At 46.1% G+C, this 20,644-nt stretch overlaps 1 protein-coding gene and 1 pseudogene across 1 annotated transcript in view; one reads left to right on the top strand and one right to left on the bottom strand.

Moving 5' to 3' along the window:
* Positions 1-1,687: 1,687 nt before the first annotated feature.
* The window catches only part of SPTLC2 (serine palmitoyltransferase long chain base subunit 2), a 100,609-nt gene continuing 81,652 nt past the window's right edge, over positions 1,688-20,644 (top strand). The window contains exon 1 of the mRNA XM_086319455.1: positions 1,688-1,928. Coding sequence (XP_086175581.1) covers positions 1,797-1,928 — 132 coding nt within the window. The 5' untranslated portion in view covers positions 1,688-1,796. The remainder of the gene's footprint in view (positions 1,929-20,644) is intronic.
* Positions 15,763-19,312, bottom strand: LOC147363935 (protein transport protein Sec24C pseudogene; annotated as a pseudogene).

Here is a 20,644-nt window from a genome sequence, read left to right on the forward strand (position 1 = left end):
TCTTTTCCAGTGAGTCAGCTCATCACATCAGGAGGCCAGAGTGTTGGAGCTTTAGCTTCAGCATCAGTCCTTCCAATGAGTATTCAGGGTTGATTTGCTTCAGGATTGACTGGTTTGATCTCCTTGCTGTCCAAGGGACTCTCAAGAGTCTTTCTGAGCACCACAATTTTAAAGTATCAATTCTTTGGTGCTCAGTTGTCTTTATGGTCCAACTTTGCTCACAAAAGTCTGTATAGTCAAAGCTATGGTTTTTCCAGTAGTCATGTACAGATGTGAGCGTTGGACCATAAAGAACCACCATATGACCCAGCAACTCCACTCATGGTTATATATCTAAACAAACAAAAGATATATGCACCCCAATGTTCATTAAAAAAGAAAGATCAAGCTCACTCCACATCTTCCTCCCAAGCCTTCTCCAGGTTCATTCAGCCCACTGTCTAAGCCCCAATTAAACCCCTTACCCCTGCTTCCAATCAGATTCCTGCCCTGAAAACTTCCTATATAGAAAGTCTAGACTTGTCACAGCCAACCAGCCTTCCTCATCAGAACTCCTGTTACCTAATCACTCCAGCCTTTGGTCAGACTTTCATTTTTGTTTACTTCATGTATGTACATCTTTTCTCTTGTAGAATGTGAAAGGAATACCATAAACTTTTTTTGGAATCATACATGTATTGACCTCCCTGGTAGCTCCGTCGGTAAAGAAACTGCTTACAGTGCAGGAGACTTGGGTTCGATCCCAGGGTCAGGAAGATCCCCCAGAGAAGGAAATGGCAAGCCACTCCAGTATGATTGCCTGGAAAAATCCCATGGACAGAGGGTTCTGGTAGGCTACAGTCCATGGGGTCGCAAGAGTCCAACACGATTTAGTGACTAAACCACCATTTCCTCTCTAATAACTATGGGGATATAGATAAAAATAGGTGAAAAACAATGTATATAAATATATATAAAATGCTTCTAATATAAGTATTGTGATAGGTGCAAGGTGCAAAATGGCTCATTAATAGAATTCTTGCAATGAGTCTATTAAGCAGGAAGTATTCACTCCATTTTAAAGAATCAGGTTTAGCTTCTGGTTACTGGCAGACCTGGAACAAAACCAAGTTTCTTGACTCTCTGTACAAAAGAAATTGTACAGAAAACCCTGAAACTGAACAGATGTGAAGGGCAAAGAGACATGTGAATTATTACTTAAACTGTGTTACTTAGGATGAGCATTGAAGAATGGTGAGGCAATGTCAAAAAAAAAAAAAAAGGTATCGTGTAAAGAAAGAATTAGCTAATTAAATAGAAGGCTGGGACTCAAACCGAGCACTTCCCCGGAGGCAAAGGCAGAGAGGGCGCCACCAGTCCAGGAGAACCGGGAACCCGCTCTAGAGACTTGGGCTCAGCCCAGCTCCCAGGTCCAAGCTGTCCCCCTCCAACAAACCCTCCTGACACACCCGCGGAACCGCGTCGTTCTAGCCCGTGACTGGCCAAGCGGAGCGAGGGTCCGCCTCCTCCCCCGCTCTTGATTGGCCAGCGGCCCCCTCGGGCGCACGCCACTCTTGAGCGCTCCCCCCTGCCGGGTCTCGAGCTCCCGGGGGCCCCGCCTTGGGCGCGCCGCAGGCTTCGGCGGGAGTGGGCCCCGCCCCCGCGTGACGGCCCCGCAGGGAAGCGGCGGCGGCGTGCAGCCATTTCCGGTTTCGGGGAGGCGGGAGGGACGCAGAGCGGGACTTCGGGGCGGCCGCTCCGTCGGCCGCCGCCTACAGAGAGCGTCTGCCTGTAGCCGCCTGGGTGCCGCCGGGACGATGCGGCCGGATCCCGGAGGCTGCTGCTGCCGCCGTCGCCCGGTGCGGGCAAACAGCTGCGTGGCGAACGGGGAGGTGCGGAACGGGTACGTGAGGAGCGGCGCCGCGGCCGCCGCAGCCGCTGCCGGCCAGGTACGGAGGGACCGGGCGGCCGGGGACCTGGGGGCCCGGTGCCCGCGAGCCGGCGCCTGTGAGGAGAGGCGGCGGGGAGGTCGCAGTGACCGTCCGCGGGGCTCAGGGGTGCCGGCGGCCGCGTCCTGGCGCTGACCCGGCCTTTCCGCGGCCCGGAGGCTCAAGGGCGGCCGCTGGGGCTCCCCTGTGTCTCTGCGCCTGAGGTCTTCCCCCACCTCACCCCACACCACCCGGGAGGTCTGGCTCTGCTTCTGCTCCCCGATCCCGCCAGAAGTGGGTGCTGCCACCCTGGGGAGGCAGGGAGTGCCCCCTGCCCCTCGGAGCCTGGGAGCGTCCACTGGTGGGCTCTTGGTTTTTTTGTTTTTTGTTTTTTTCCCCTCCGGAGGCTCCCTCCTCTAGCCCTTTCAGGTGGTTTTGCTTCCTCCTAGAAGCTCTGAAGCCCTCCAGGGAAAACCACATTTAGAATCCTCAGGAGGCAAAGAAAAGTTAGGAGGTGGTACCAGTTGGAAACGCACCCAATCTCTTCCTTACCCCTTTCTGCAAAGCAAGACTTTGGACCACAAACCTGGCAGTGAACCCAGTCCAGAGGCTTAAAAGCACTATGGTCTTGGTCCTAAAAGCACGATGGTCTTGGTCCTAGGTGAGAATCTCCCCTCCCCCATCCCCCCCCATCGCCCCCGCCCCATCCCGGGCTCCAGGTTGAATCAGGTGGTCCTTTTGACCCTTTTGCAGGAGTGCTATCACGCAAGGGGATTTTTTTGCCTTGTGATGACTTGTGATGAGGGAAGTCCAGGTGTGTCAGCAGTAAAGAATCCCCCTGCCAATGCAGGAGACGCGGGCTCCATCCCTAGGTGAGGAAGATCCCCTGGAGAAGGAAATGGCAACCAACACCGGCAGTATTCTTGCCAAGATAGTCTCTTGGACAGAGGAGCTGGGAGGGCTAACAGTCCATGGGGTCGCAAAGAGTCAGAGGAGACTGAGCCCAAACGCACAACTTGCAATGAGTCTGTCTACTAATTCACCAAGGCTGAGTCACCAACCAAGCCCTGGCATTTCTGAAATATTTTGAAAAGTTCCGAATTCAAAGCAGTAATGACTGTCAACTTTACAGTTCTGTGGACTGATAGGTATACTGAAATGTGTTTTTAAAGAGAAGCTGGTTAAAAAGATCAAAGGTCAGTGTTGGTGGAAGAGTGTTGTGATATTTGCGGTTGACTTTAATACTGGTAAATCTCATTAAGAAATTAAGGAAATTTTTTTTTTTTTTCAGAAGTAGTCTGTTCCCCATAGCAGGAAATGTGCCTGTTGTAATTTGGTATTACCATAAATATGTGCCAGCCTTCTCCCCCAATCGGTAAATACAATAGATAGGTCTGATACTGTCTGGCATGAAACAGAAAATAGGTGTTTCTCCGGGTCTTGTTGAGATATTAAGTCTGTAACAGTTAGAGGGGAAATACTTAAAAGAGTCTTGGCCTCCCCTGAAGTTTTAAGGCATTCTGCTACTGCTGCTAAGTCGCTTCAGTCGTGTCCGACTCTGTGCGACCCCATAGACAGGCAGCCCACCAGGCTCCCCTGTCCTTGGGATTCTCCAGGCAAGAACACTGGAGTGGGTTGCCATTTCCTTCTCCAATGAATGAAAATGAAAAATGAAAGTGAAGTTGCTCAGTCATGTCCAACTCTTAGCGACCCCATGGACTGCAGCCTACCAGGCTCCTCCATCCATGGGATTTTCCAGGCAAGAGTACTGGAGTGGGTTGCCATTGCCTTCTCCATACACAGACTCAAAAAAGTTTTGTTTCCATTTTTGAAGCAATAATTGTGTGAGACAGGAAGTGATAAGAATCAGCTCATTATAAGCCCATTGAAAAAGTTGTTTTCCTAGCAATGGCTAATAAGATAAAATTGTTGTGTTACAGACGAACAGGGAAACCTAATGGTGGAAATCGGAAAATACATTGCAGGCCAACAAGTGCATTATGGTATTTAAGAGTGAGGAGGAAATCAAGAGAAAGATGTTCACACGTTAGAGGTGCTTTGTGTTTAAGTGCTCTTTTCACTTAACATACTTGTGTTTGGAGTTAGTATTCATAGTAAATAAGATTTTTCCGTCCCATAATCCTGAATTGTTTAGCACTGGTGGACATGACATTTCTTCAGAGATTGCTGACTGATACACTGAAGAAATATTAAGCTGCTGAAATGAAATTTAAAAATCTATATAATTGGGAAACTTGACTTTTTCTAATATATCTTAGTGAAAAATTTCACTCAAGACACACAGGTGGTATTTGGAAGAATGGTTTGGTGGAGTGCCCAAAGAATACTAGGGGCTGCACTATTCCTTCTAGAAAACAATTTCTCGTGAGTCTTTTTTTTTTTTTTAAGACAAAAACTTTAGGTATTAACTTTTATACTAATAGGAGGACTTGGCTGTGGGGTGTTGTTTTTCCCACTTTGTTTTTTTCTTAAGCAAAAGAAATTTCATGAGAGCAAGAATATCTTTAAAATATTTTTTAGAGTTGTGTTTGTTTTAACTGAAGGGATGTGCTGTGGTGCCCCAGAGCACTCTAGAGTTTCTGGGGGAAATATGGCAAATTATACCATAAAAATACACCTAAGATGTTAAGTGCACAGACTTGCGTCTTGCTTTTACTAAAAAGAGAATGTAATGTGGTTTTTAAATCTGAGATAGAAGTTCATTTCCTCACATATTCCACTTTTTTGTTTTTGTGCCATGCCCTGAGTCATGTGGAATCCTAGTTCCCTGACCAGGAATCGACCTGAGCCCCCTGCATTGGAAGCATGGAATGTAAAAAACCACTGGACAGTCAGGGACGTCCCTCATTTGTCTTTAATGAACAGAAGAGAAGTTAGAAACTTCTAAGATCCCTCTACGCTCTCAGGAGTCTACGTTGCTGTGTTTGAAGGGATGAATGTGTATGCTGGCCTCTTTGTTGGATTTGGGTTTAGAGTTTAAGTAAATATCAGTAGATGCTGTGGTAGAAAGGGCAGTATGAAACAATCAGATATTATTGTTTGGTTTTGTGTTCTGTTTTCCAATTTTTTTTTCCCCTGTGGTAAAATACACGTAACATAAAATTTACCGTCTTAACCATTTGTAAGTGTCCAGTTCAATGGACTTAATTCACGGTGTCCTGCAACCATCCATACCACCCATCTCCATAACTCTTTTCATCATGTAAATCTGAAACTCTACCCATTAAACAGTATCTTCACATTCTCTCCTCCTTCCAGTCCCTGGTAACCACCATTCCACGTTCCACTTTTTTGTCTTTTGGTGACTGAGTTTTTTTTTTTTTTTTAGCATAGCATCCTCATGATTCACGTATGTTGTAGCATGTATCAGAATTTCGTTCCTTTTTAAAGCCCAAATAATATTCCGTTGTGTGTATATATACCACATTTTGCATAGCCATACACCTGTCAGTGTACACTCCAGTTGCTTCCATGTTGCAGTTGTTGTGAATAATGCCGCTGTCAGCCAATAACTCTTAAACTATGCCTTCAGTTCTTTCTGGTATGTACGTAGACGTGAAATTGTTGGATCATATGGTATGTTTAATGTTTTTGAGGAAACATGCTACTGTTTGCGGAGAAGGCAATGGCACCCCACTCCAGTACTCTTGCCTGGAAAATCCCATGGATGGAGGAGCCTGGTGGGCTGCAGTCCATGGGGTCGCTAGGAGTTGGACATGACTGAGCGACTTCACTTTCACTTTTCACTTTCATGCATTGGAGAAGGAAATGGCAACCCACTCCAGTGTTCTTGCCTGGAGAATCCCAGGGACGGGGGAGCCTGGTGGGCTGCCGTCATGGGGTCACACAGAGTCGGACACGATTGAAGTGACTCAGCAGCAGCAGCAGCAGCTACTGTTTGACACGGTGGCTGTACCACTTCACCTTTCCATCAACAGTGCGCAAGGGTTCCAGTTTCTCCACGTGCTCACCAACACTTGTTATTTTCTGTTTGTTTTTTTTCTCTTAACCGTAGCTATGAGATTTATAGGAGAAAAATATGTATGTATCTACACCCACTCCTATGTAATTTCCTAAGTGATAAAAGTCCTGGAAGCATCTTTTGTTCTAATATTTGGTCTTCCACCTCCAGTTTCTGACTCAGTTTCACATTTCCTGGATAATAGAAACATCTTTTGTTCTAATGAGCTGACTCTTATTTGGCTCCTGAATGTGAGCCCCGCTCACGAAAAAGACCAAGTCATGATTAGAAGCTTGGGATTTGGGACTTCCCTGGTGGTCCAGTGGTTAAACATCTGCCTTGTAATGCACAGGACACGGGTTCAGTCCCTGGTCGGGGAACTAAGGTGCTATATGCAAAGGAGTGACTGAGTCCCAGCACTGCGACGGGGTCCAAACGCCACTGCCACGACTAAGACCCGATGCAGCCAAAAATAATAAAACCAGAAAAGAAGCTTGGAATTGTCAGCCCCACCCCCAGTTCTCCAGATAGGGGAGAGAGGCTGGAAATGGAGTTAATGATCAATCATGCCTGCGTGATGATGCCTTTATAAAAGTCCAGAGAGGACTGGGTTCAGAGAGCTGCTGGGTTGCTGACCACGTGGAGGGGCTGGGACAGCAGCGCACCTGGGAGCTTTGTGCCCCTCCCCACATTCCTTGCCTGCCTCTCTCTTCCATCTATATCCTTTGTTATCATCTCCTTTTATAACACACTGGTAAACAGTGAGGAAACAGTCTTCCTGGGATCTGTGAGCTGCTCTAGTGAATTAACCAAACACAAGGAAGGGATCCCCAGAGCCTCTGATTGGTCAGAAGCACAGGTGATAGCCTGGACTTGATACTGGCATGTGAAGTTGGGGGTGGAGCAGGGCAGGCTTGTCGGACCGAACTCTTCCCTGTGGGATCTGATGCTCTCTCCTGGTAGTGTAGAAGCGAGTTAAATTGTAGGACACCTACACTTGAAACTAACAGCATTGTAAATTAGCGATATTCTTCAGTTTTTTTTTAAAAAAGGGAAAAAATTGCAGGACACCCAGCTGTGTCAAAGTATTGCTTGGTGGTATGTAGCAGCCCCCCTCCCCACTGGTCCCCCCCATCCCCCCGCACACACATGTGGTCAGAAGTGTTAGTGGTATGGCAGTGTGAGAATTAAGGAGAGATATCACAGGAAAATTAGGTTTTTTTTCTGTACAGTAGCCATCCTTAAAGGTGTAGACATTACTGTTTTTTAATGACGATGGTAGATAAGAGTTTTCACAAGGAAGAGAAGCGGTAATTTTTCTTCTCTGCCATTCAGAGGGAGTGAGAGAAGAGAGTCAAGATTTTTTGAGGTAAAGGGTGGCAGTTAGTATTAGGGAAGCTTTGAAAGAGAATTGGGAGCTTTGGCAGAATTAAGAGCTGGAAGGAACCTTAGGGGTTTATGTAATTCAGTCCCTTTATCTATTTGTAGGACTTTATTAAAACTATATCATTAAAACTAATCTTGATAGATGATTCTATCCTATTTTTAAAGACCTCTAGAGGTTTTGCAGGAAATTTTCTTAGCAGCAATTTGGAGTGTTCAGTGATCTTAATTACCAAGAGTTTATTACTGTGGATTTAACATTTGGTTAAATAAATGCCATATTTTGGTTGCCCCTGAAATGTAGTACTGTTGGTTTCTACTTTTAAAGCTCCTTGTTAACATTACATTTTTTCTGTCTTCCATTTCTTTGAAGAACTTTTGAGATTTATTTACACATTTAACTTTCCTAAATTAGTTAACAATATAGAAGAAAAAAATGATCTGCCTTTGAGAGAGTTTGAATCTAAGTTTTTTCCCATTCAGTATCAGTTCAGTCGCTCAGTCGTGTCCAACTCTTTGCGACCCCATGCACCGCAGCATGCCAGGCTTCCCTGTCCATCACCAGCCCATTAGGAATAGTTTTATGAGATATTAGAAGAATGACACAGCCTTCTAGCTACCCCAGTAAATAAGATTTTATCTTAAGGAATTGGCGCACAAGTTATGTTCTTAATGTAAGTAATAAGATAAATAAAGTAGAAAGAACAAGGTACTGGTTTTGCTACTTAGAAGAAGGCAAATGAATAACTAATGAAAGGTGGTTTACTAAGTAGCTACTAGCTTTTGTTTCCACTGAGAGGAAACAGTACCTGGGAAAAGAAGTTGGTTATGACACAGGAACTGGAGGAGTAGCTAGAATGGTGAATATACCTGTTTAGGTTTTACAGGCCCTGATGAGACATCAGAAGACCTCAAAGCTTTGCAGAAATAATGTAACTGTTTACAACTCATGGGATTAGATGTTTGTTTCAAGTGCTTTTTGTTCCAAGAGGAAGGACATTTCAAGTCTTACTAGTTGGATCTGAAAGATTCCAGAGTCATTTGAGGAACTTAGGAATTCTCGTTAATAAAAAGTCTTGGGAAATGAGACCAGTATTTAACATATACATCACTGTATTCTTCTTTTCCCCGTACCTCCCCCCCCACAACGGTATTCTTAATATAGTATCTTAGAACTTGGGAATTCAGGGCAGGCAGGCTTGCCCATTTTTTAAGGTTGGCCTAGGTGGCCTAGAAACTTCATGGTGTTCTGAGCAAGTAGTTAATTGGTTGAGATTCAATTAGATTCCATTTTTGAAAGAAAGAAGCAGTGTTTATTGGCAGAATAGGCAATTGAGAGGGATGGGTAGAGGCTGTGTTCGCATTCTGAGTGGGTGTGCCTTACTTGATTAAATACGTGGTTTGTGGCCTCAAAAGCCAGTTGCCTTCTGAATTGCTTCTAAGAAGACTTGTATAATATAATTTGTAATTTGTGACTTAATGTGAATTAAGCAAATAAACCCTTTACTCTTGCCTGATTCAAGCTCAGAAAATTTATTGTAACATTTGTCTTTAAGACTACCTTCAAGACCCATTATGAAGATTAAAGTGGTGATTTTTCCTTTTGTTTTAAAATAGTTTTTCCTTCTGACTGTAGAAATAATACATGTGTACTGTAAGACCCTAAAGGGCTGGGACCCTGTGTTGGGGGCTCATTTTCGAATGTGATCTGTTGTAAATCAGTCTGCTGTTTTCTGGTATTTCTAAGTAGAGTAAAAAGTATGCAGTTATACTGAGACTATGCATGTGATCCAGTGTTACTCTATACGTTGAGGTTGGGGAAAATATTCAACGATTTTTATGATTTAGAAAGCTTTAGAAACTACAGATAAAGTACTGACCAGTCCAGTGTGGTGGTTTTGAATTATTCTAAATAATAAGCCTCTTTCTGCTTAATAAGTAAGCCCCTTCAGCAAACATCTCAGCTTTTACTATTTGAATTGTGCCTGGTTTGTGATAGGAACTAAGGAGATCTTAGTTGAAGGAATGAAGGGGTGGTGGCTGAAGCCATGGAAGTTGGTAAAGTAGATAGAAAAGGGCATTAAGCAAGCAGAGGAAGCACCATGGATGTAATATTGGGGAATCCTAGTGTTCTTGGGAGAAGATACACATGCACACACACACCACTGTTGAAGAAGGTTGATTGGGAGGGAAGAGAAGTGTTGGGAAGTGGTGTGAGAAAGCCCAAGGAAATGGAGGGTGTTTCAGTAAGGAGGGGTAAGCAACAAGCTTGGTGGTGAGAAACTAAGGATAATAATAGCCATAAGGGGCTTCCCTGGTGGCTCAGCGTTGCAGAGTCCCCCTGCCGATGCAGGAGACACAGGTTTGATCCGTGGTCTGGGAAGATCCCACATGCCGAGAAGCAACTAAGCTTCCGTGCGCCACAACTGCTGCTGAGCCTGTGCTCTAGAGCCCAGGAGCCACAGCTGCTGAAGCCTGCGGGCCCTAGAGCCTGTGCTCCGCAACAAGAGAAGCCCCTGCAGTGAGAAGTCCGCACACCACAGCGACGAGTAACCATGCTTGCCACACCTAGAGAAGAGCCCGTGCAGCAGCAAAGACCCAGCACAGCCAAAAGTAAATTAAAAAAAATTTTTAAAGTGATAGTAATAGGTACCATTTACTGTGGTCAGAGCCTCTTCCGGCTTTTTTACCTATCTGATCTTCATAAGAGCTTGGGTAAGTGAATATTATCTCCATTTTACAAGTAAGACTGAATTCCAGACCATTTAAATAACTGGCCCAGGTACTAAGTTAACAAGACCAGGTTGCGTTCAGTTTTGTCTTAATCTGTTATGCCACTGGATTTGACAATTCACAACTTAAATTAATTTTTGAGGACTTTGGGTATTAGGAATGACAATAGATTTCATCTCCTGAGAGTTGGTTATAGAGGCTGATCTTTCTTTGGATTTTTCCTGAAATGAGCTAGCCTCTCACTACTGCCTACCACACATACTAGAAAAAATAGTTTGGAGCTTTACTCCCATCACACAAGCTATGCCTCACTCTGAACATATATTTCCAAAAGTGTCCTCTTTCTTTTGGCAGGCACATTTAGAAAAGAAGGGAATCCACATTTTTTTCCTTGCCATTAGGATAAGTTCCTGATTTTTTGTGAAGTTACCTCATATGGAGTGGACTAAGAAGTGCTTCCAAAGCCAGCCGTAAAATAAATCTACATTTTGATGTCACCATATTCCTATTGATAATTCAGAAATGCAGGCCTCCAAGTGTGCACGCACTGCTTGGTTTCCGTCAGCCACAGCCTGTGTGCTCTGGGCAGTGACGCTCTGCACGGGAGGCATCATTGTCTCTCACCACCCACATCTCTGCAGCACTTTGCTGTCTCTTAGACAAGCACCAAGGTACGACAGGCGGATGTTGCAGGAGACCTGTGTGCCAGTGCAGGTCTGCCCCAAATCCTGCATTTTCTTCTGAGCTCTCTTCCACCTCTAACATGTTCTGGGCCTGTGCCCTCCCCCTGCCTTTGTAGTGGGCATGAACTGGAAGGGCAGGCGGTTCGCATTAATTTCCTTAAAGCCAGTAAAGCACAGCTTTTGCACACACAGCATCAAACAGAATTAAACGTTTAGGAAAAATGCAACAGAAAAATTGCAGGACTTGGATACTGAAAACTACAAAAGCATTCTGAAAGAAATAAATGATCTAAATAAGTGCAAAGACATCCAAATGTTAAGGGATTGAAAGACTTAAGATTGGTCTACAAATTCAGTGCTGCTGCTGCTAAGTCACTTCAGTCGTGTCCAACTCTGTGTGACCCCATAGATGGCTGCCCACCAGGCTTCCCTGTCCCTGGGATTCTCCAGGCAAGAACACTGGAGTGGGTTGCTATTTCCTTCTCCAGTGCATGAAAGTGAAAAGTGAAAGTGAAGTTGCTCAGTCATGTCCAACTCTTAGCGACCCCATGGACTGCAGCCTACCAGGCTCCTCCATCCATGGGATTTTCCAGGCAAGAGTACTGGAGTGGGGTGCCATTGCCTTCTCCAACAAATTCAGTGCAACTCCTATCAAAGTATCAGCTGGATTTTTTGGTAATACTTAAATCTGGTCCTAAAATTCATATGAAAACATAAAGGACCCAGAATAGACAAAGTCTTGAAAAAGAAGAACAAAGTTGGAGGACTCACCCTTTCCAATGTCAAAACTTACTGTGGGGACTTCCTGATATTCCAGTGGCTAAGACTGCACTGCCAGTGCAGGGATCTCAGGTTGGGGCAGAACTAAAACCCTTATGTTTGTGGTCAACTGATTTTTCTACAAGAGTAGATAATTCAAGGGGAGAGAGAATGACCTTTTTTAAAAAGTGGTGTGGGGGCAGCTGGCACATGCAAAAAATAAAAGACCTAAATGTAAGAGTTACAACTACAAAATTCTTAGGAAAAAACATAGGGGTAAACCTTTATAGACTTTGATCAGGCCATGGTTTTTTTTTTTTTTTGTCCATGACTCCAAAAGTATCAGCATCCAAAGGAAAAAAAAAAGATAAATTGTCCTGGGTCAACATTAAGAACTGTGTTTCAAAGGAGACCATGAAGAAAGTGAAATGAAAATCCATAGAATGGGAGAAAGTATTTGAAAATCAAATCATATAGCAGATAAGAGGCCTGTTATCTAGAATGTATAAAGCACTCTTCTAACTCAACAGTAAAAAGACAACCCAAGGAAGTTCCCTGGTGGTCCAGTGCTTAGGACTTGGCATCTTCACTGTCATGGCCTGGGTTCAATCCCACCGTGCAGCATGGCCGAAAAAAAAAGACAAACCAGTGTTAAAACAGACACATGATTGTGATAGAAGTACCTGTTAGAGACCTCTGCTGTATACACTACAGGGTGATATCTTTATCGCCTCCTGTACAGGCATGGTTTGTATGTAGGAAAAGGAAGCAGGTTATTTTCAGGATAGCTAAGTTAATTAGTGTTAGTTCTGGTTTCCTAGAAACAGACATTTTCTTAGTAGGGGAAATGAAACTCAGCTTCTGTCTCAATTCATGTATAGCTGATAATATGAATAGCAAAAATAGCTAATTATATGAATAGCAAAAAATGAACACAAAGGTTGAGTTTAAAGTGAAAGTTTTAAGCCACTGATAATTTTTAAACAATCAGATTAAGTTATATTATCTATGAAATAATTAAAAGTAAATTTGATTCATAGAATATCTCAGGAATATGACTGAAAGTGAAAGAAAGTGTTAGTCACTCAGTCGTGGCCAACTCTGGGATCCCATGGACTTTCGCTCACCAGGCTCCTCTGCCCATGGAATTCTCCGGGCAAGAATACTGGAGTGAGCGGGTGGCCATTTCCTTAAGGGGAATCTTCCCAACCCAGGGTTTGAATCTGGGTCTCCCGCATTGCAGGCAGATTCTTCACCATCTGAGCCACCAGGGAATATGACTAAGAAATGGCAGTAAGTGGAAAATGTAGAAACTTGTATTCTCATCTTGACTTTCAATCCAGCTTTCCTGTGACTGGACAGATTGCTTAAATCTTCCTTGGTTTTGTCATTAGTCATGTGAAGAGGAAAAGTGAGACAACTTGAGAAATACTTGTGCTCAAAATGCTCCTCACTTTGTGTGCAGTTTTCATTCTGCATATTTATATGTAAACCCCTTTAGATAGTGTCCTTTAAAAAAGTTTCTCTATTCTCTTTTATCTCAAAAATCATGATGATCTTTGTCTTCTTTTTCTCTTAAAATTGCAGAATTCTTGAGGACTTGAAAAAGGACTACCTTTTATTTGCATCATCAAATACAGGGTATAGATCTTTACATATAAATAGAAATGAAATATTTGCTGAATGAGTGAAAAGAATGAGATGATCATGATGATTTTGAGCTCATTGGTAGAAAGGGGGCTCTGGGTTCCCAGAGTCTGATGTCCAAAAATTATTTTTGCAGTTTTAGAAATATTAAAAAAAATTAAACAGGAGGATTCTATACTTCTGGGGACATGAAATTAAAGGGAGGGATCAAGGTGTGAGAGATACCCCGAGACTTTGTTGTTATTGTTTAGTTACAAAGTTGTGTCGTACTCTTTTGCAACCCCATGGACTCAAGCCCTCCAGACACTTTTGTCCATGGGATTTCCCAGGCCAGAGTCCTGGAGTGGGTTGCCATTTCCTTTTTCAGGAGACCTTCCCAACCCACATCTCCGACATTAGCAGGCAGAATCTTTACCACTGGGCCACCAGGGAAACACATGTCCCAAGACCAGCAGTACTGAAATATAAAGCTACTCTGTGCTGCGCCTTCTCTCTCGTAGTCGTGCTCCTGTTCTCTCCCAGCCTCCTGGGAAAGCAGGGGTTTTTGATTGGTTGCTGGCTGTTATGAATAAAGGACCAGCAGAGACTAAAGTCATTTTTTTTTTTTTGGCCTTTTACCATTTGCTCTCTTACAGATATGGGAAGGGCCTGGGCACCTCCGTCTAACCAGGTCTTGAGTTTGGTGGGCTGGGCAGTTTTTAGGTAGATTCGGTTCACTCTTGTGAGGACAGTGTCTCAAGGATGGGGTCCGTTGTGTGTGTGTTGCAGGCTCCTCCCTCTATCGTGACCTTGCCTCCGTAGCATGGTAAGATGGTGGTTGACTGCACATCACCTTTCTAGTCATCTCCCTAGCTTCTCCAGCTCTTGATAAATGTCCTGTGCAGAAAACTGGTCACATATCCAGGACTCTTCACACCAACCTATATAGCTCTTATAAACTCTGTTGGTTTTTCTCTTCCTTGGTAGAGCTCTTCTGCCCATGGCAAGCCTAGTTATGATCTGTTCATGATCAGTTTCTATGAATACCGTGAGGAGAGAAAATGACCACTGATTTTAGCTCACTAAGGAAAGGCTCTTCCCTCTCTGGAATCTTAGTTCACCTTGTCCTCTTTGCATGGAAAACAGTTTCTCATTGTCTTTAAAACTACTTCTTGTTTTGAGTAATCTATATAGTTTTATCTAGGTTTTCTGTGAAAGTGATGGCTTGGCTCTACCTATTAACTCCAACTTGGAAGCAAAAGTCTCAGTGTTGTTTTTGATTTTTTCGTTTTGTTTTTGTTGCTATAAGTGTGACGTTTAAAAAAATAAAGTAGAGACGATCTCTTTACAATCGGGAGATAGGTAGTCCTGAGTAGGTAGGGTGTGAGATCTAATCTTTGTTGTCTTGCAGTCTTTGAGGATGCTGTCTTCAGTTAACATCTTCAACCACACCACATTCCAGGCCACAGGCAGAGAGGTGGGAAAGTGGAGGGAAAGCAGCACTTGCTGTTTGAAAGGACGTACTCCAGCCCTGGTATACCCATCATTTCTGTTCACTTCCTGTTGGCCCGAATTCCTCACACGGCTGTCTTTTGCTGCAAGAGAGATTGGGGAATGTGGTATGTAGCTGGGCAGCCTTGTACCCAGAGAAAACTGAAGAGCGTCCATCGCTAAAGGGAATTTAAAGAGAATGTATACAGGGGCCACTTAGCTGTTTCTTCCACAGTATGGTAGGAGGAAAAGCTCTAACTGGAGTGTCTTTTTTTTTTTTCCTTCCTCTAAACGATCAGTTTTCTTAAAATGTTTTTTTTTTTTTTTTTAATTTTATTTTTTTTAGCTGCTCTGTGGCCCTTGGACCACCAGGGAATTCCCTACTTAATTTTATTTCTTTACAAATTGAAGATGCAGTGAAAAATAAACTAATGAAGAGAAATGGGAGGTCTAGAGCAGGAGTATCCCAGGCTGGGAGCAGGCAAACCTGGTCACTGTCAAGCCCGGCCCTTGTGCTGCCCCATCCAGGTCTTCCTAGAAGATAACCATCAGGCACTGTCGTTACCAAAGCCTGTGGAGAGACTGTGTCCTGGCAGGAAAGGCTAGCCACCTCTGCTTTTCTCCCTGTCAGCCTCCAGCTTGGAGAGCGGTGTTTCCAGCAGGGGCTCAGAGTGAGAGGTGGGCTGGCTCCATGAGGTATTGCAAGTTGGTGATTAGGCTCCCTGCAGAAGCGTCCAGCGTTGGGGACTCTGCAGCTGGAAAGGAGGCTGATGCCTCTCCCGGGTCTCAGGACACTTTGCAGCTCTGTTCCCGGGCCCATTCGTGTCTGATAATGTGCCTCTCTCCACCAAGGGATCACCAGTTACTGCAGGAGAAGCTAATCAACCCCCCTCAGTGAGTGAGTTGGCTGTTGACTTCTAGACCCTAGAAGACTGACCACTTTTCTCTCCACTGTCTGTGGTTTATACCCTGCTCTTGTGCATGTGTGTGTGTTTATCCCGAGCATAGCAAGTTGTTGATGAAACACGGCTGAATTAGCTGCCCTTCTCCCTGAGATCCCTACTCTCCTCACCTGCCCTTCTCTTCTTGGAGGCTGGTCCAAAGGGACATGTAATATTGCGAGGGTCTGGGTGGCTCCAAAGCCCCCAACACCAAATCACATAGAGTGAGCTGAGAAACTGCATTCCTCACAACAGGATTAGCAGGAACAGGAGGGTAATGTAAAGGGATAAGGGCCCCTTCCAACAGCAGGGCATGGCAGAGTTGTCGGGTACCTGAGCCCAGAGTGAAGGTGTCCCTTACGTTCTTTTAAGGTCAGCTTATGTGACTTGCCAGCTGTGGAGCTGTCCCAGTTTCTCTGCTGTCCTGGTACTCTCTGGAGGCTGGCCTGGACCCTGTGCTGTTTACCCATGTGCTCTAGCCCAGTCGCTGTCTGAACCTCCTTGTGCCTGTGACAGAGAAGGTCCCCATGGGATCCTCCCCCACTCAGGCTCTTGTCTTTCACTGGGAGGTGTTGCACTGCATCTCCAGCTTGTCCTCTCATTTCACCATGATAAGCTTCATCTCTGTGCCCTCGGACCATCAGTGAGGCCTCGAACCTTCTTGGACAGCAGATTATCCAAAACTGGCAGAACATCCGACCACTGTGGTCTGACTGAAGGAGGTGATGCGGAAGAAGCTCTGTACAACACCCTGCTGGACAGTCGCTCCCACCAGGGAAGAGGTTGAGCTCATTCTCCAGCAAATAAATACCCCCGTTGCTTAGACACTCTAGATGCTCCAACTACTGGTTTAGTGGTCTTCTCAATGGGAGAATTTGCCAACGGTAGGAGCTGAGGGTAGGAGAAGACATTGGTCTCAGCCACGTCCATGGAGGTAACCAGCTGTTGGACTTATGCATGGCCATCAGTAGTGACCTCAGCTCCAGGACATCACTCTTGAACACAGAGTTCAGGTATACTGGGAGCAGCTTCATGCCCTTGGAAAGGATCAGCTGTCCTACAGAGGAGGAGCTCGCACAGTTCTTTCTGTAACAGGCCAACATCTGGGCACACCGAGTGATGACAGCGTCAGCAATAATCTTCACAGGGCTATTCAGAATCCCCCCGCCCCGCCCCAGGCTGTGGATGCAGAGCCGTGGCTGCCCTGCACAGCCGGGGTAGAGCAGAGCACACTGCAGGGCTCCACTCCCCTCATTGAGCCAAACGTTATGCCTAAACCCCCAGTCACCATCTTGTCCCCATCCAGCCCCACATCTGTTGTGTCACTCATGTAGAAAGCCCCAGAGAAATCTACAGCATGGACACTAGTGCTTGTCTGGACCCGCAGCACAGCATCAAAGCCAATGACCTTCTGTAGATCCTGACTTTGGTCTCTAAGGAACCGTTGCTGGTCATGCTCCACCTGAAAACAGGTATGTTACAGAGAGCCACCAGTGAGCTGGGGTACTGCAGAGAGCATCGCCATACCCACACACAGGCTCCGGAAGAGAGCAAGGTCTACACCATAGCCTTGGGCCACACATTCTTTGGCCAGGATCTGATAGGCACCTGGGTGAGGCTGAAATAGAGTCCTCTTGTCTACGCTGATCAACTTCCTGTCATCTCGGTTATTCAGTCTCCCTGGAGCCTCTGCAGTGAGCAGGCAGGTGTGGAACAGAAACAGCTTCCCTGGACACTCGGCAGCCTTCAGAGCCTCCATTCTGGCCTGGATAATTGGAGCAAATACTGTCTCTGTCTCCCTTGTGTCTGCAGATTTTTCTGGAATCTGATCCAATAAGCCGTGATAACTGCCCAAGACTCATTGACATTGACCAGGAAGCCATCCAGCATGTTACCCACATCAGATACAACCATCATCTGTAGTTGGGCCAGTGAGTTCTCTGCATGGTACAGGTGGAGCACCTTAGTACAGGTGACGAAGCCAATGGGGATCGCTGACTCTTCTGCCCACCCTCCGTAGGCAGAAAGTCTTAACAGTACCTTGAGCTGCTCACAAAGGAGCCTAACAGGACCACTCCTGGTGCCATTATAGGAGACGTCAGTCATGAAGATGAAGGCAAAAGTCCTGGGGAACTTGGTGTTCTTGCAGTCATCCACAGTGGCCAAGAATTTGTAAGAGCCCAGGGATAGCTCAAGACCATCATAAGCACCCACATATTTGCTGGTATGAGCCGGATGTTGAGAACACTGGGGGTGGGGGAGCATCACTGATACAGCTGCTAAACAGCACTGGAAGCTTTTCCCTCCCTCAGGGAACCACACCAAGGGGCACACACATGGTTTGCAGTGATTGCAGTGCTAAGGGCCCGGTTCCCCATGGTGAGTGATACACAGTGAAGCCTCCTCTGGGGGCAGCCTTGCCGGCGGCCTGATGACAGCTGCCGGGGCACCTGAGCCTTACCATGTCAGATGGGCACGGGGTAGTGTAGGTTGTGCATCGGATGTATCGGGGGTTGCATTCCCTTGGTCATTCACCAGGAGGTTGGTGGTGACTAAGGGTGGCACCTGGCCCCGTACTCCAGTAACAGATGGCGCTGAACCCCGATTGTTCCTGTCATCCTCAGTAACCTCAATAGGGCTTGGGATGGCATCAGGGTCCAAGTACTTAGGAGGCAGTGGTTGGGAAGCCCTGGCTGCCTTATGAAAGTGGCTGCTCCTGGGTAGGGACTTCATAATTGGTCCGAGGCCCCCGCCTGGTCCACAGGAACCGTTTTGTTGCAGCTGGTAGCCTAGCTTCTGGGAAGAGTGCATGTGTGGTTGTGGTCCTGTGGGCCAGTCGTTTGGATGTTGGGGGCAGAGCTTGAAGAGGGGAGGAGGACACATGACTGGGCTGGCTCTGGCTATCCAGCTCGGAGTGTGGAGCTGGAGGCCTGTGGTGGGACAGATTGCTGGGGAGGCTGGGCCCCAGGGTGGCCCTGAGGGTAGGAGCCGTACAGACCAGGGTTAGGGAGCCTTCTTGACACTAAGGGGCAGTGATGTTAGTGGGCCATAGCCTAGCCTCACAGTGGGAGGGCCACAGCCCTGCCCGTCTGCATTCCAGCCAGGTGAGCAGTCACCTGTGCCTTTGTCAGGGGAGGGCCAGAGGGCTGAAGCCAGCTGGCTGGCTGACCACCAGTGTTGATGGGGCTGACCCGGATGGCTGAGACCCAGGGTGCCTGTGCATCTGGACAGTGGAGCTTGGCCCATTCTGTGCATCTTCTTGGCCAAACTGGCCGTAGGCTATCTGGCCACAAGGGCTCTATGCTGTTGAGGCTGGAGGTGCTCCTGGGGAAGGTGGGGGAGGGGTTGGCAGGGAGCTTGGTACCGGGCCCTTGTCGGCTCCATGGGGCGAAGGGGCGGCTGTGGGTCCTGGTTGCCCACCATAGCTGGATGATAACCCTGAGTAGTTGGGTTGGGGTTGCCCAAAAGGCAGCCCTGGTGGAGCTGACCGGTTATCCAACCAGTGAGCCCGACTTGATCTCACCCAGCTCCAGATCCAGGCTTGACTTCATTGCTAACGTCAAGGCTCCTAGGCTCCACTTCCAGTTTCCTTGAAATCTTGTATTAAATAACCTATTACTTGCCCTTTGTTTTGTGATTTTTCTCCCGTGGAAAATTAGTCTTATTTAATGGTGATGAGCATGTTCTCTGTAGTTAGACAAACTTAGCAGACAAACATCTAAATTTTGATTTATGGCCTCTTTGATTTGCTGTCCTTTTAAAAAATGCTAGTTCTGACTTTCCCGCCTTTTTGGGGGGGTCTGTCATCATGTGTATTAATGAGAATGTGGGGAGAGGTTACTTACAGCAGGCAGTTAGAATCTGATGTCCCTTAATACAAAGAAGTAAGTACTTAGGATGTTAAGCCAGGTATCCCTTATCCTAGATAAGATCGTAAGCAGTATTCCAAATGCACAGAATTGATAACGTGGGGAGCCAGTTTTTAAAATTTGCTAAAGCCCTAAAAGTTTTCAGGCTGTGCCAACATACAAAAAACTATTTTAGTAAGTGCAGGGAAAAAGTTCTAAAATATTTTTAACACAGAATCTGTGTCTGTTAAATTTCTTTCAGTTGATAGCAGCTGACTCTCACTGAACAAAAAGGCGACTTATTGTCAGGATGATGAGTATGCAAGCAAAAGGAGGGGTGGGGAGGCGTTGACGAGCCACTCAGAAAAGGGGAAATGACAGGAAGTAACGCAGTGCTGGGAGTTACTCCCTGCGGCGGGTGCGGACCTTTTCCCCAGGATATTGGCAGTCCAGTGCCCTTCAGACTCCTTCACCAATGAAATTTTAAATCCCCGCGTGAGAGAGTTAACAGGTTCATTTTGGCAGAGGTGCCTACCCCTGTGCCAGCCAGTTGGGAGCCAGGAAATCGGGTCCTACTGCACAGGTGTGACCACCAGGCGCCCACCCCTGCTGTGAGGGAATATTCCCAGAAAAGGGAGACTGATGTGACTCTGGTGGCCTTTCCAGTTTGCGGCTACTACAAAGCCAGGGTGGCGAGCGCTGTGTTACAGGCGCAGAACACGGTAGAGGTGGGAGAGACCTCAGGGAAGATGTGAGATTTGCGCAGACCCGCCCTGGCACACTATCTCCTGTGACATTCATCTGTCTTACCTTGATGCTTATCTGGAGACAGAGGACTGCTACAGAGATGCGGGTAGTGGGTGACGATAGGAACTCCCGTGCAGAGCACCACTGCCCAGAGCGCACAGGGAGCCGCAGACTGAAATCACGCAGAGCGTACATACTTGGAGTTTGCAAGAGGAATATGGTCATGTGAAAATACAGCTGGCTCTGGAAGCATTTCTTAGTCCATTCCATCTGAGATACTAATCCAGAAATCAGGAGTTTATCCTGATTGCAAGAAAAAAAAATGTGGACTCCCTGCTTTTCAAAATGAGGACACTTCTGGAAATAACACGTTCAGAGTGTGGCATAGCTTGTGTTATGGGCGTAAAGCTCCAAACTATTTTCTCTAGTATGTGTGGTAGGCAGTAAGAGAGGCTAGTACATTGCAGGAAAATTCCAAGAAAAGACCATTTCAGCAGAACTGATTTTTAAGGAACAACACAGCATATTGCTGGAAATGAATAGG

The sequence above is a fragment of the Bos grunniens genome, chromosome 10, assembly GCF_055505025.1.
Source record: "Bos grunniens cultivar Pamir isolate PY7600 chromosome 10, Bosgru_T2T1.0, whole genome shotgun sequence".
Lineage (NCBI taxonomy): Eukaryota > Metazoa > Chordata > Mammalia > Artiodactyla > Bovidae > Bos > Bos grunniens.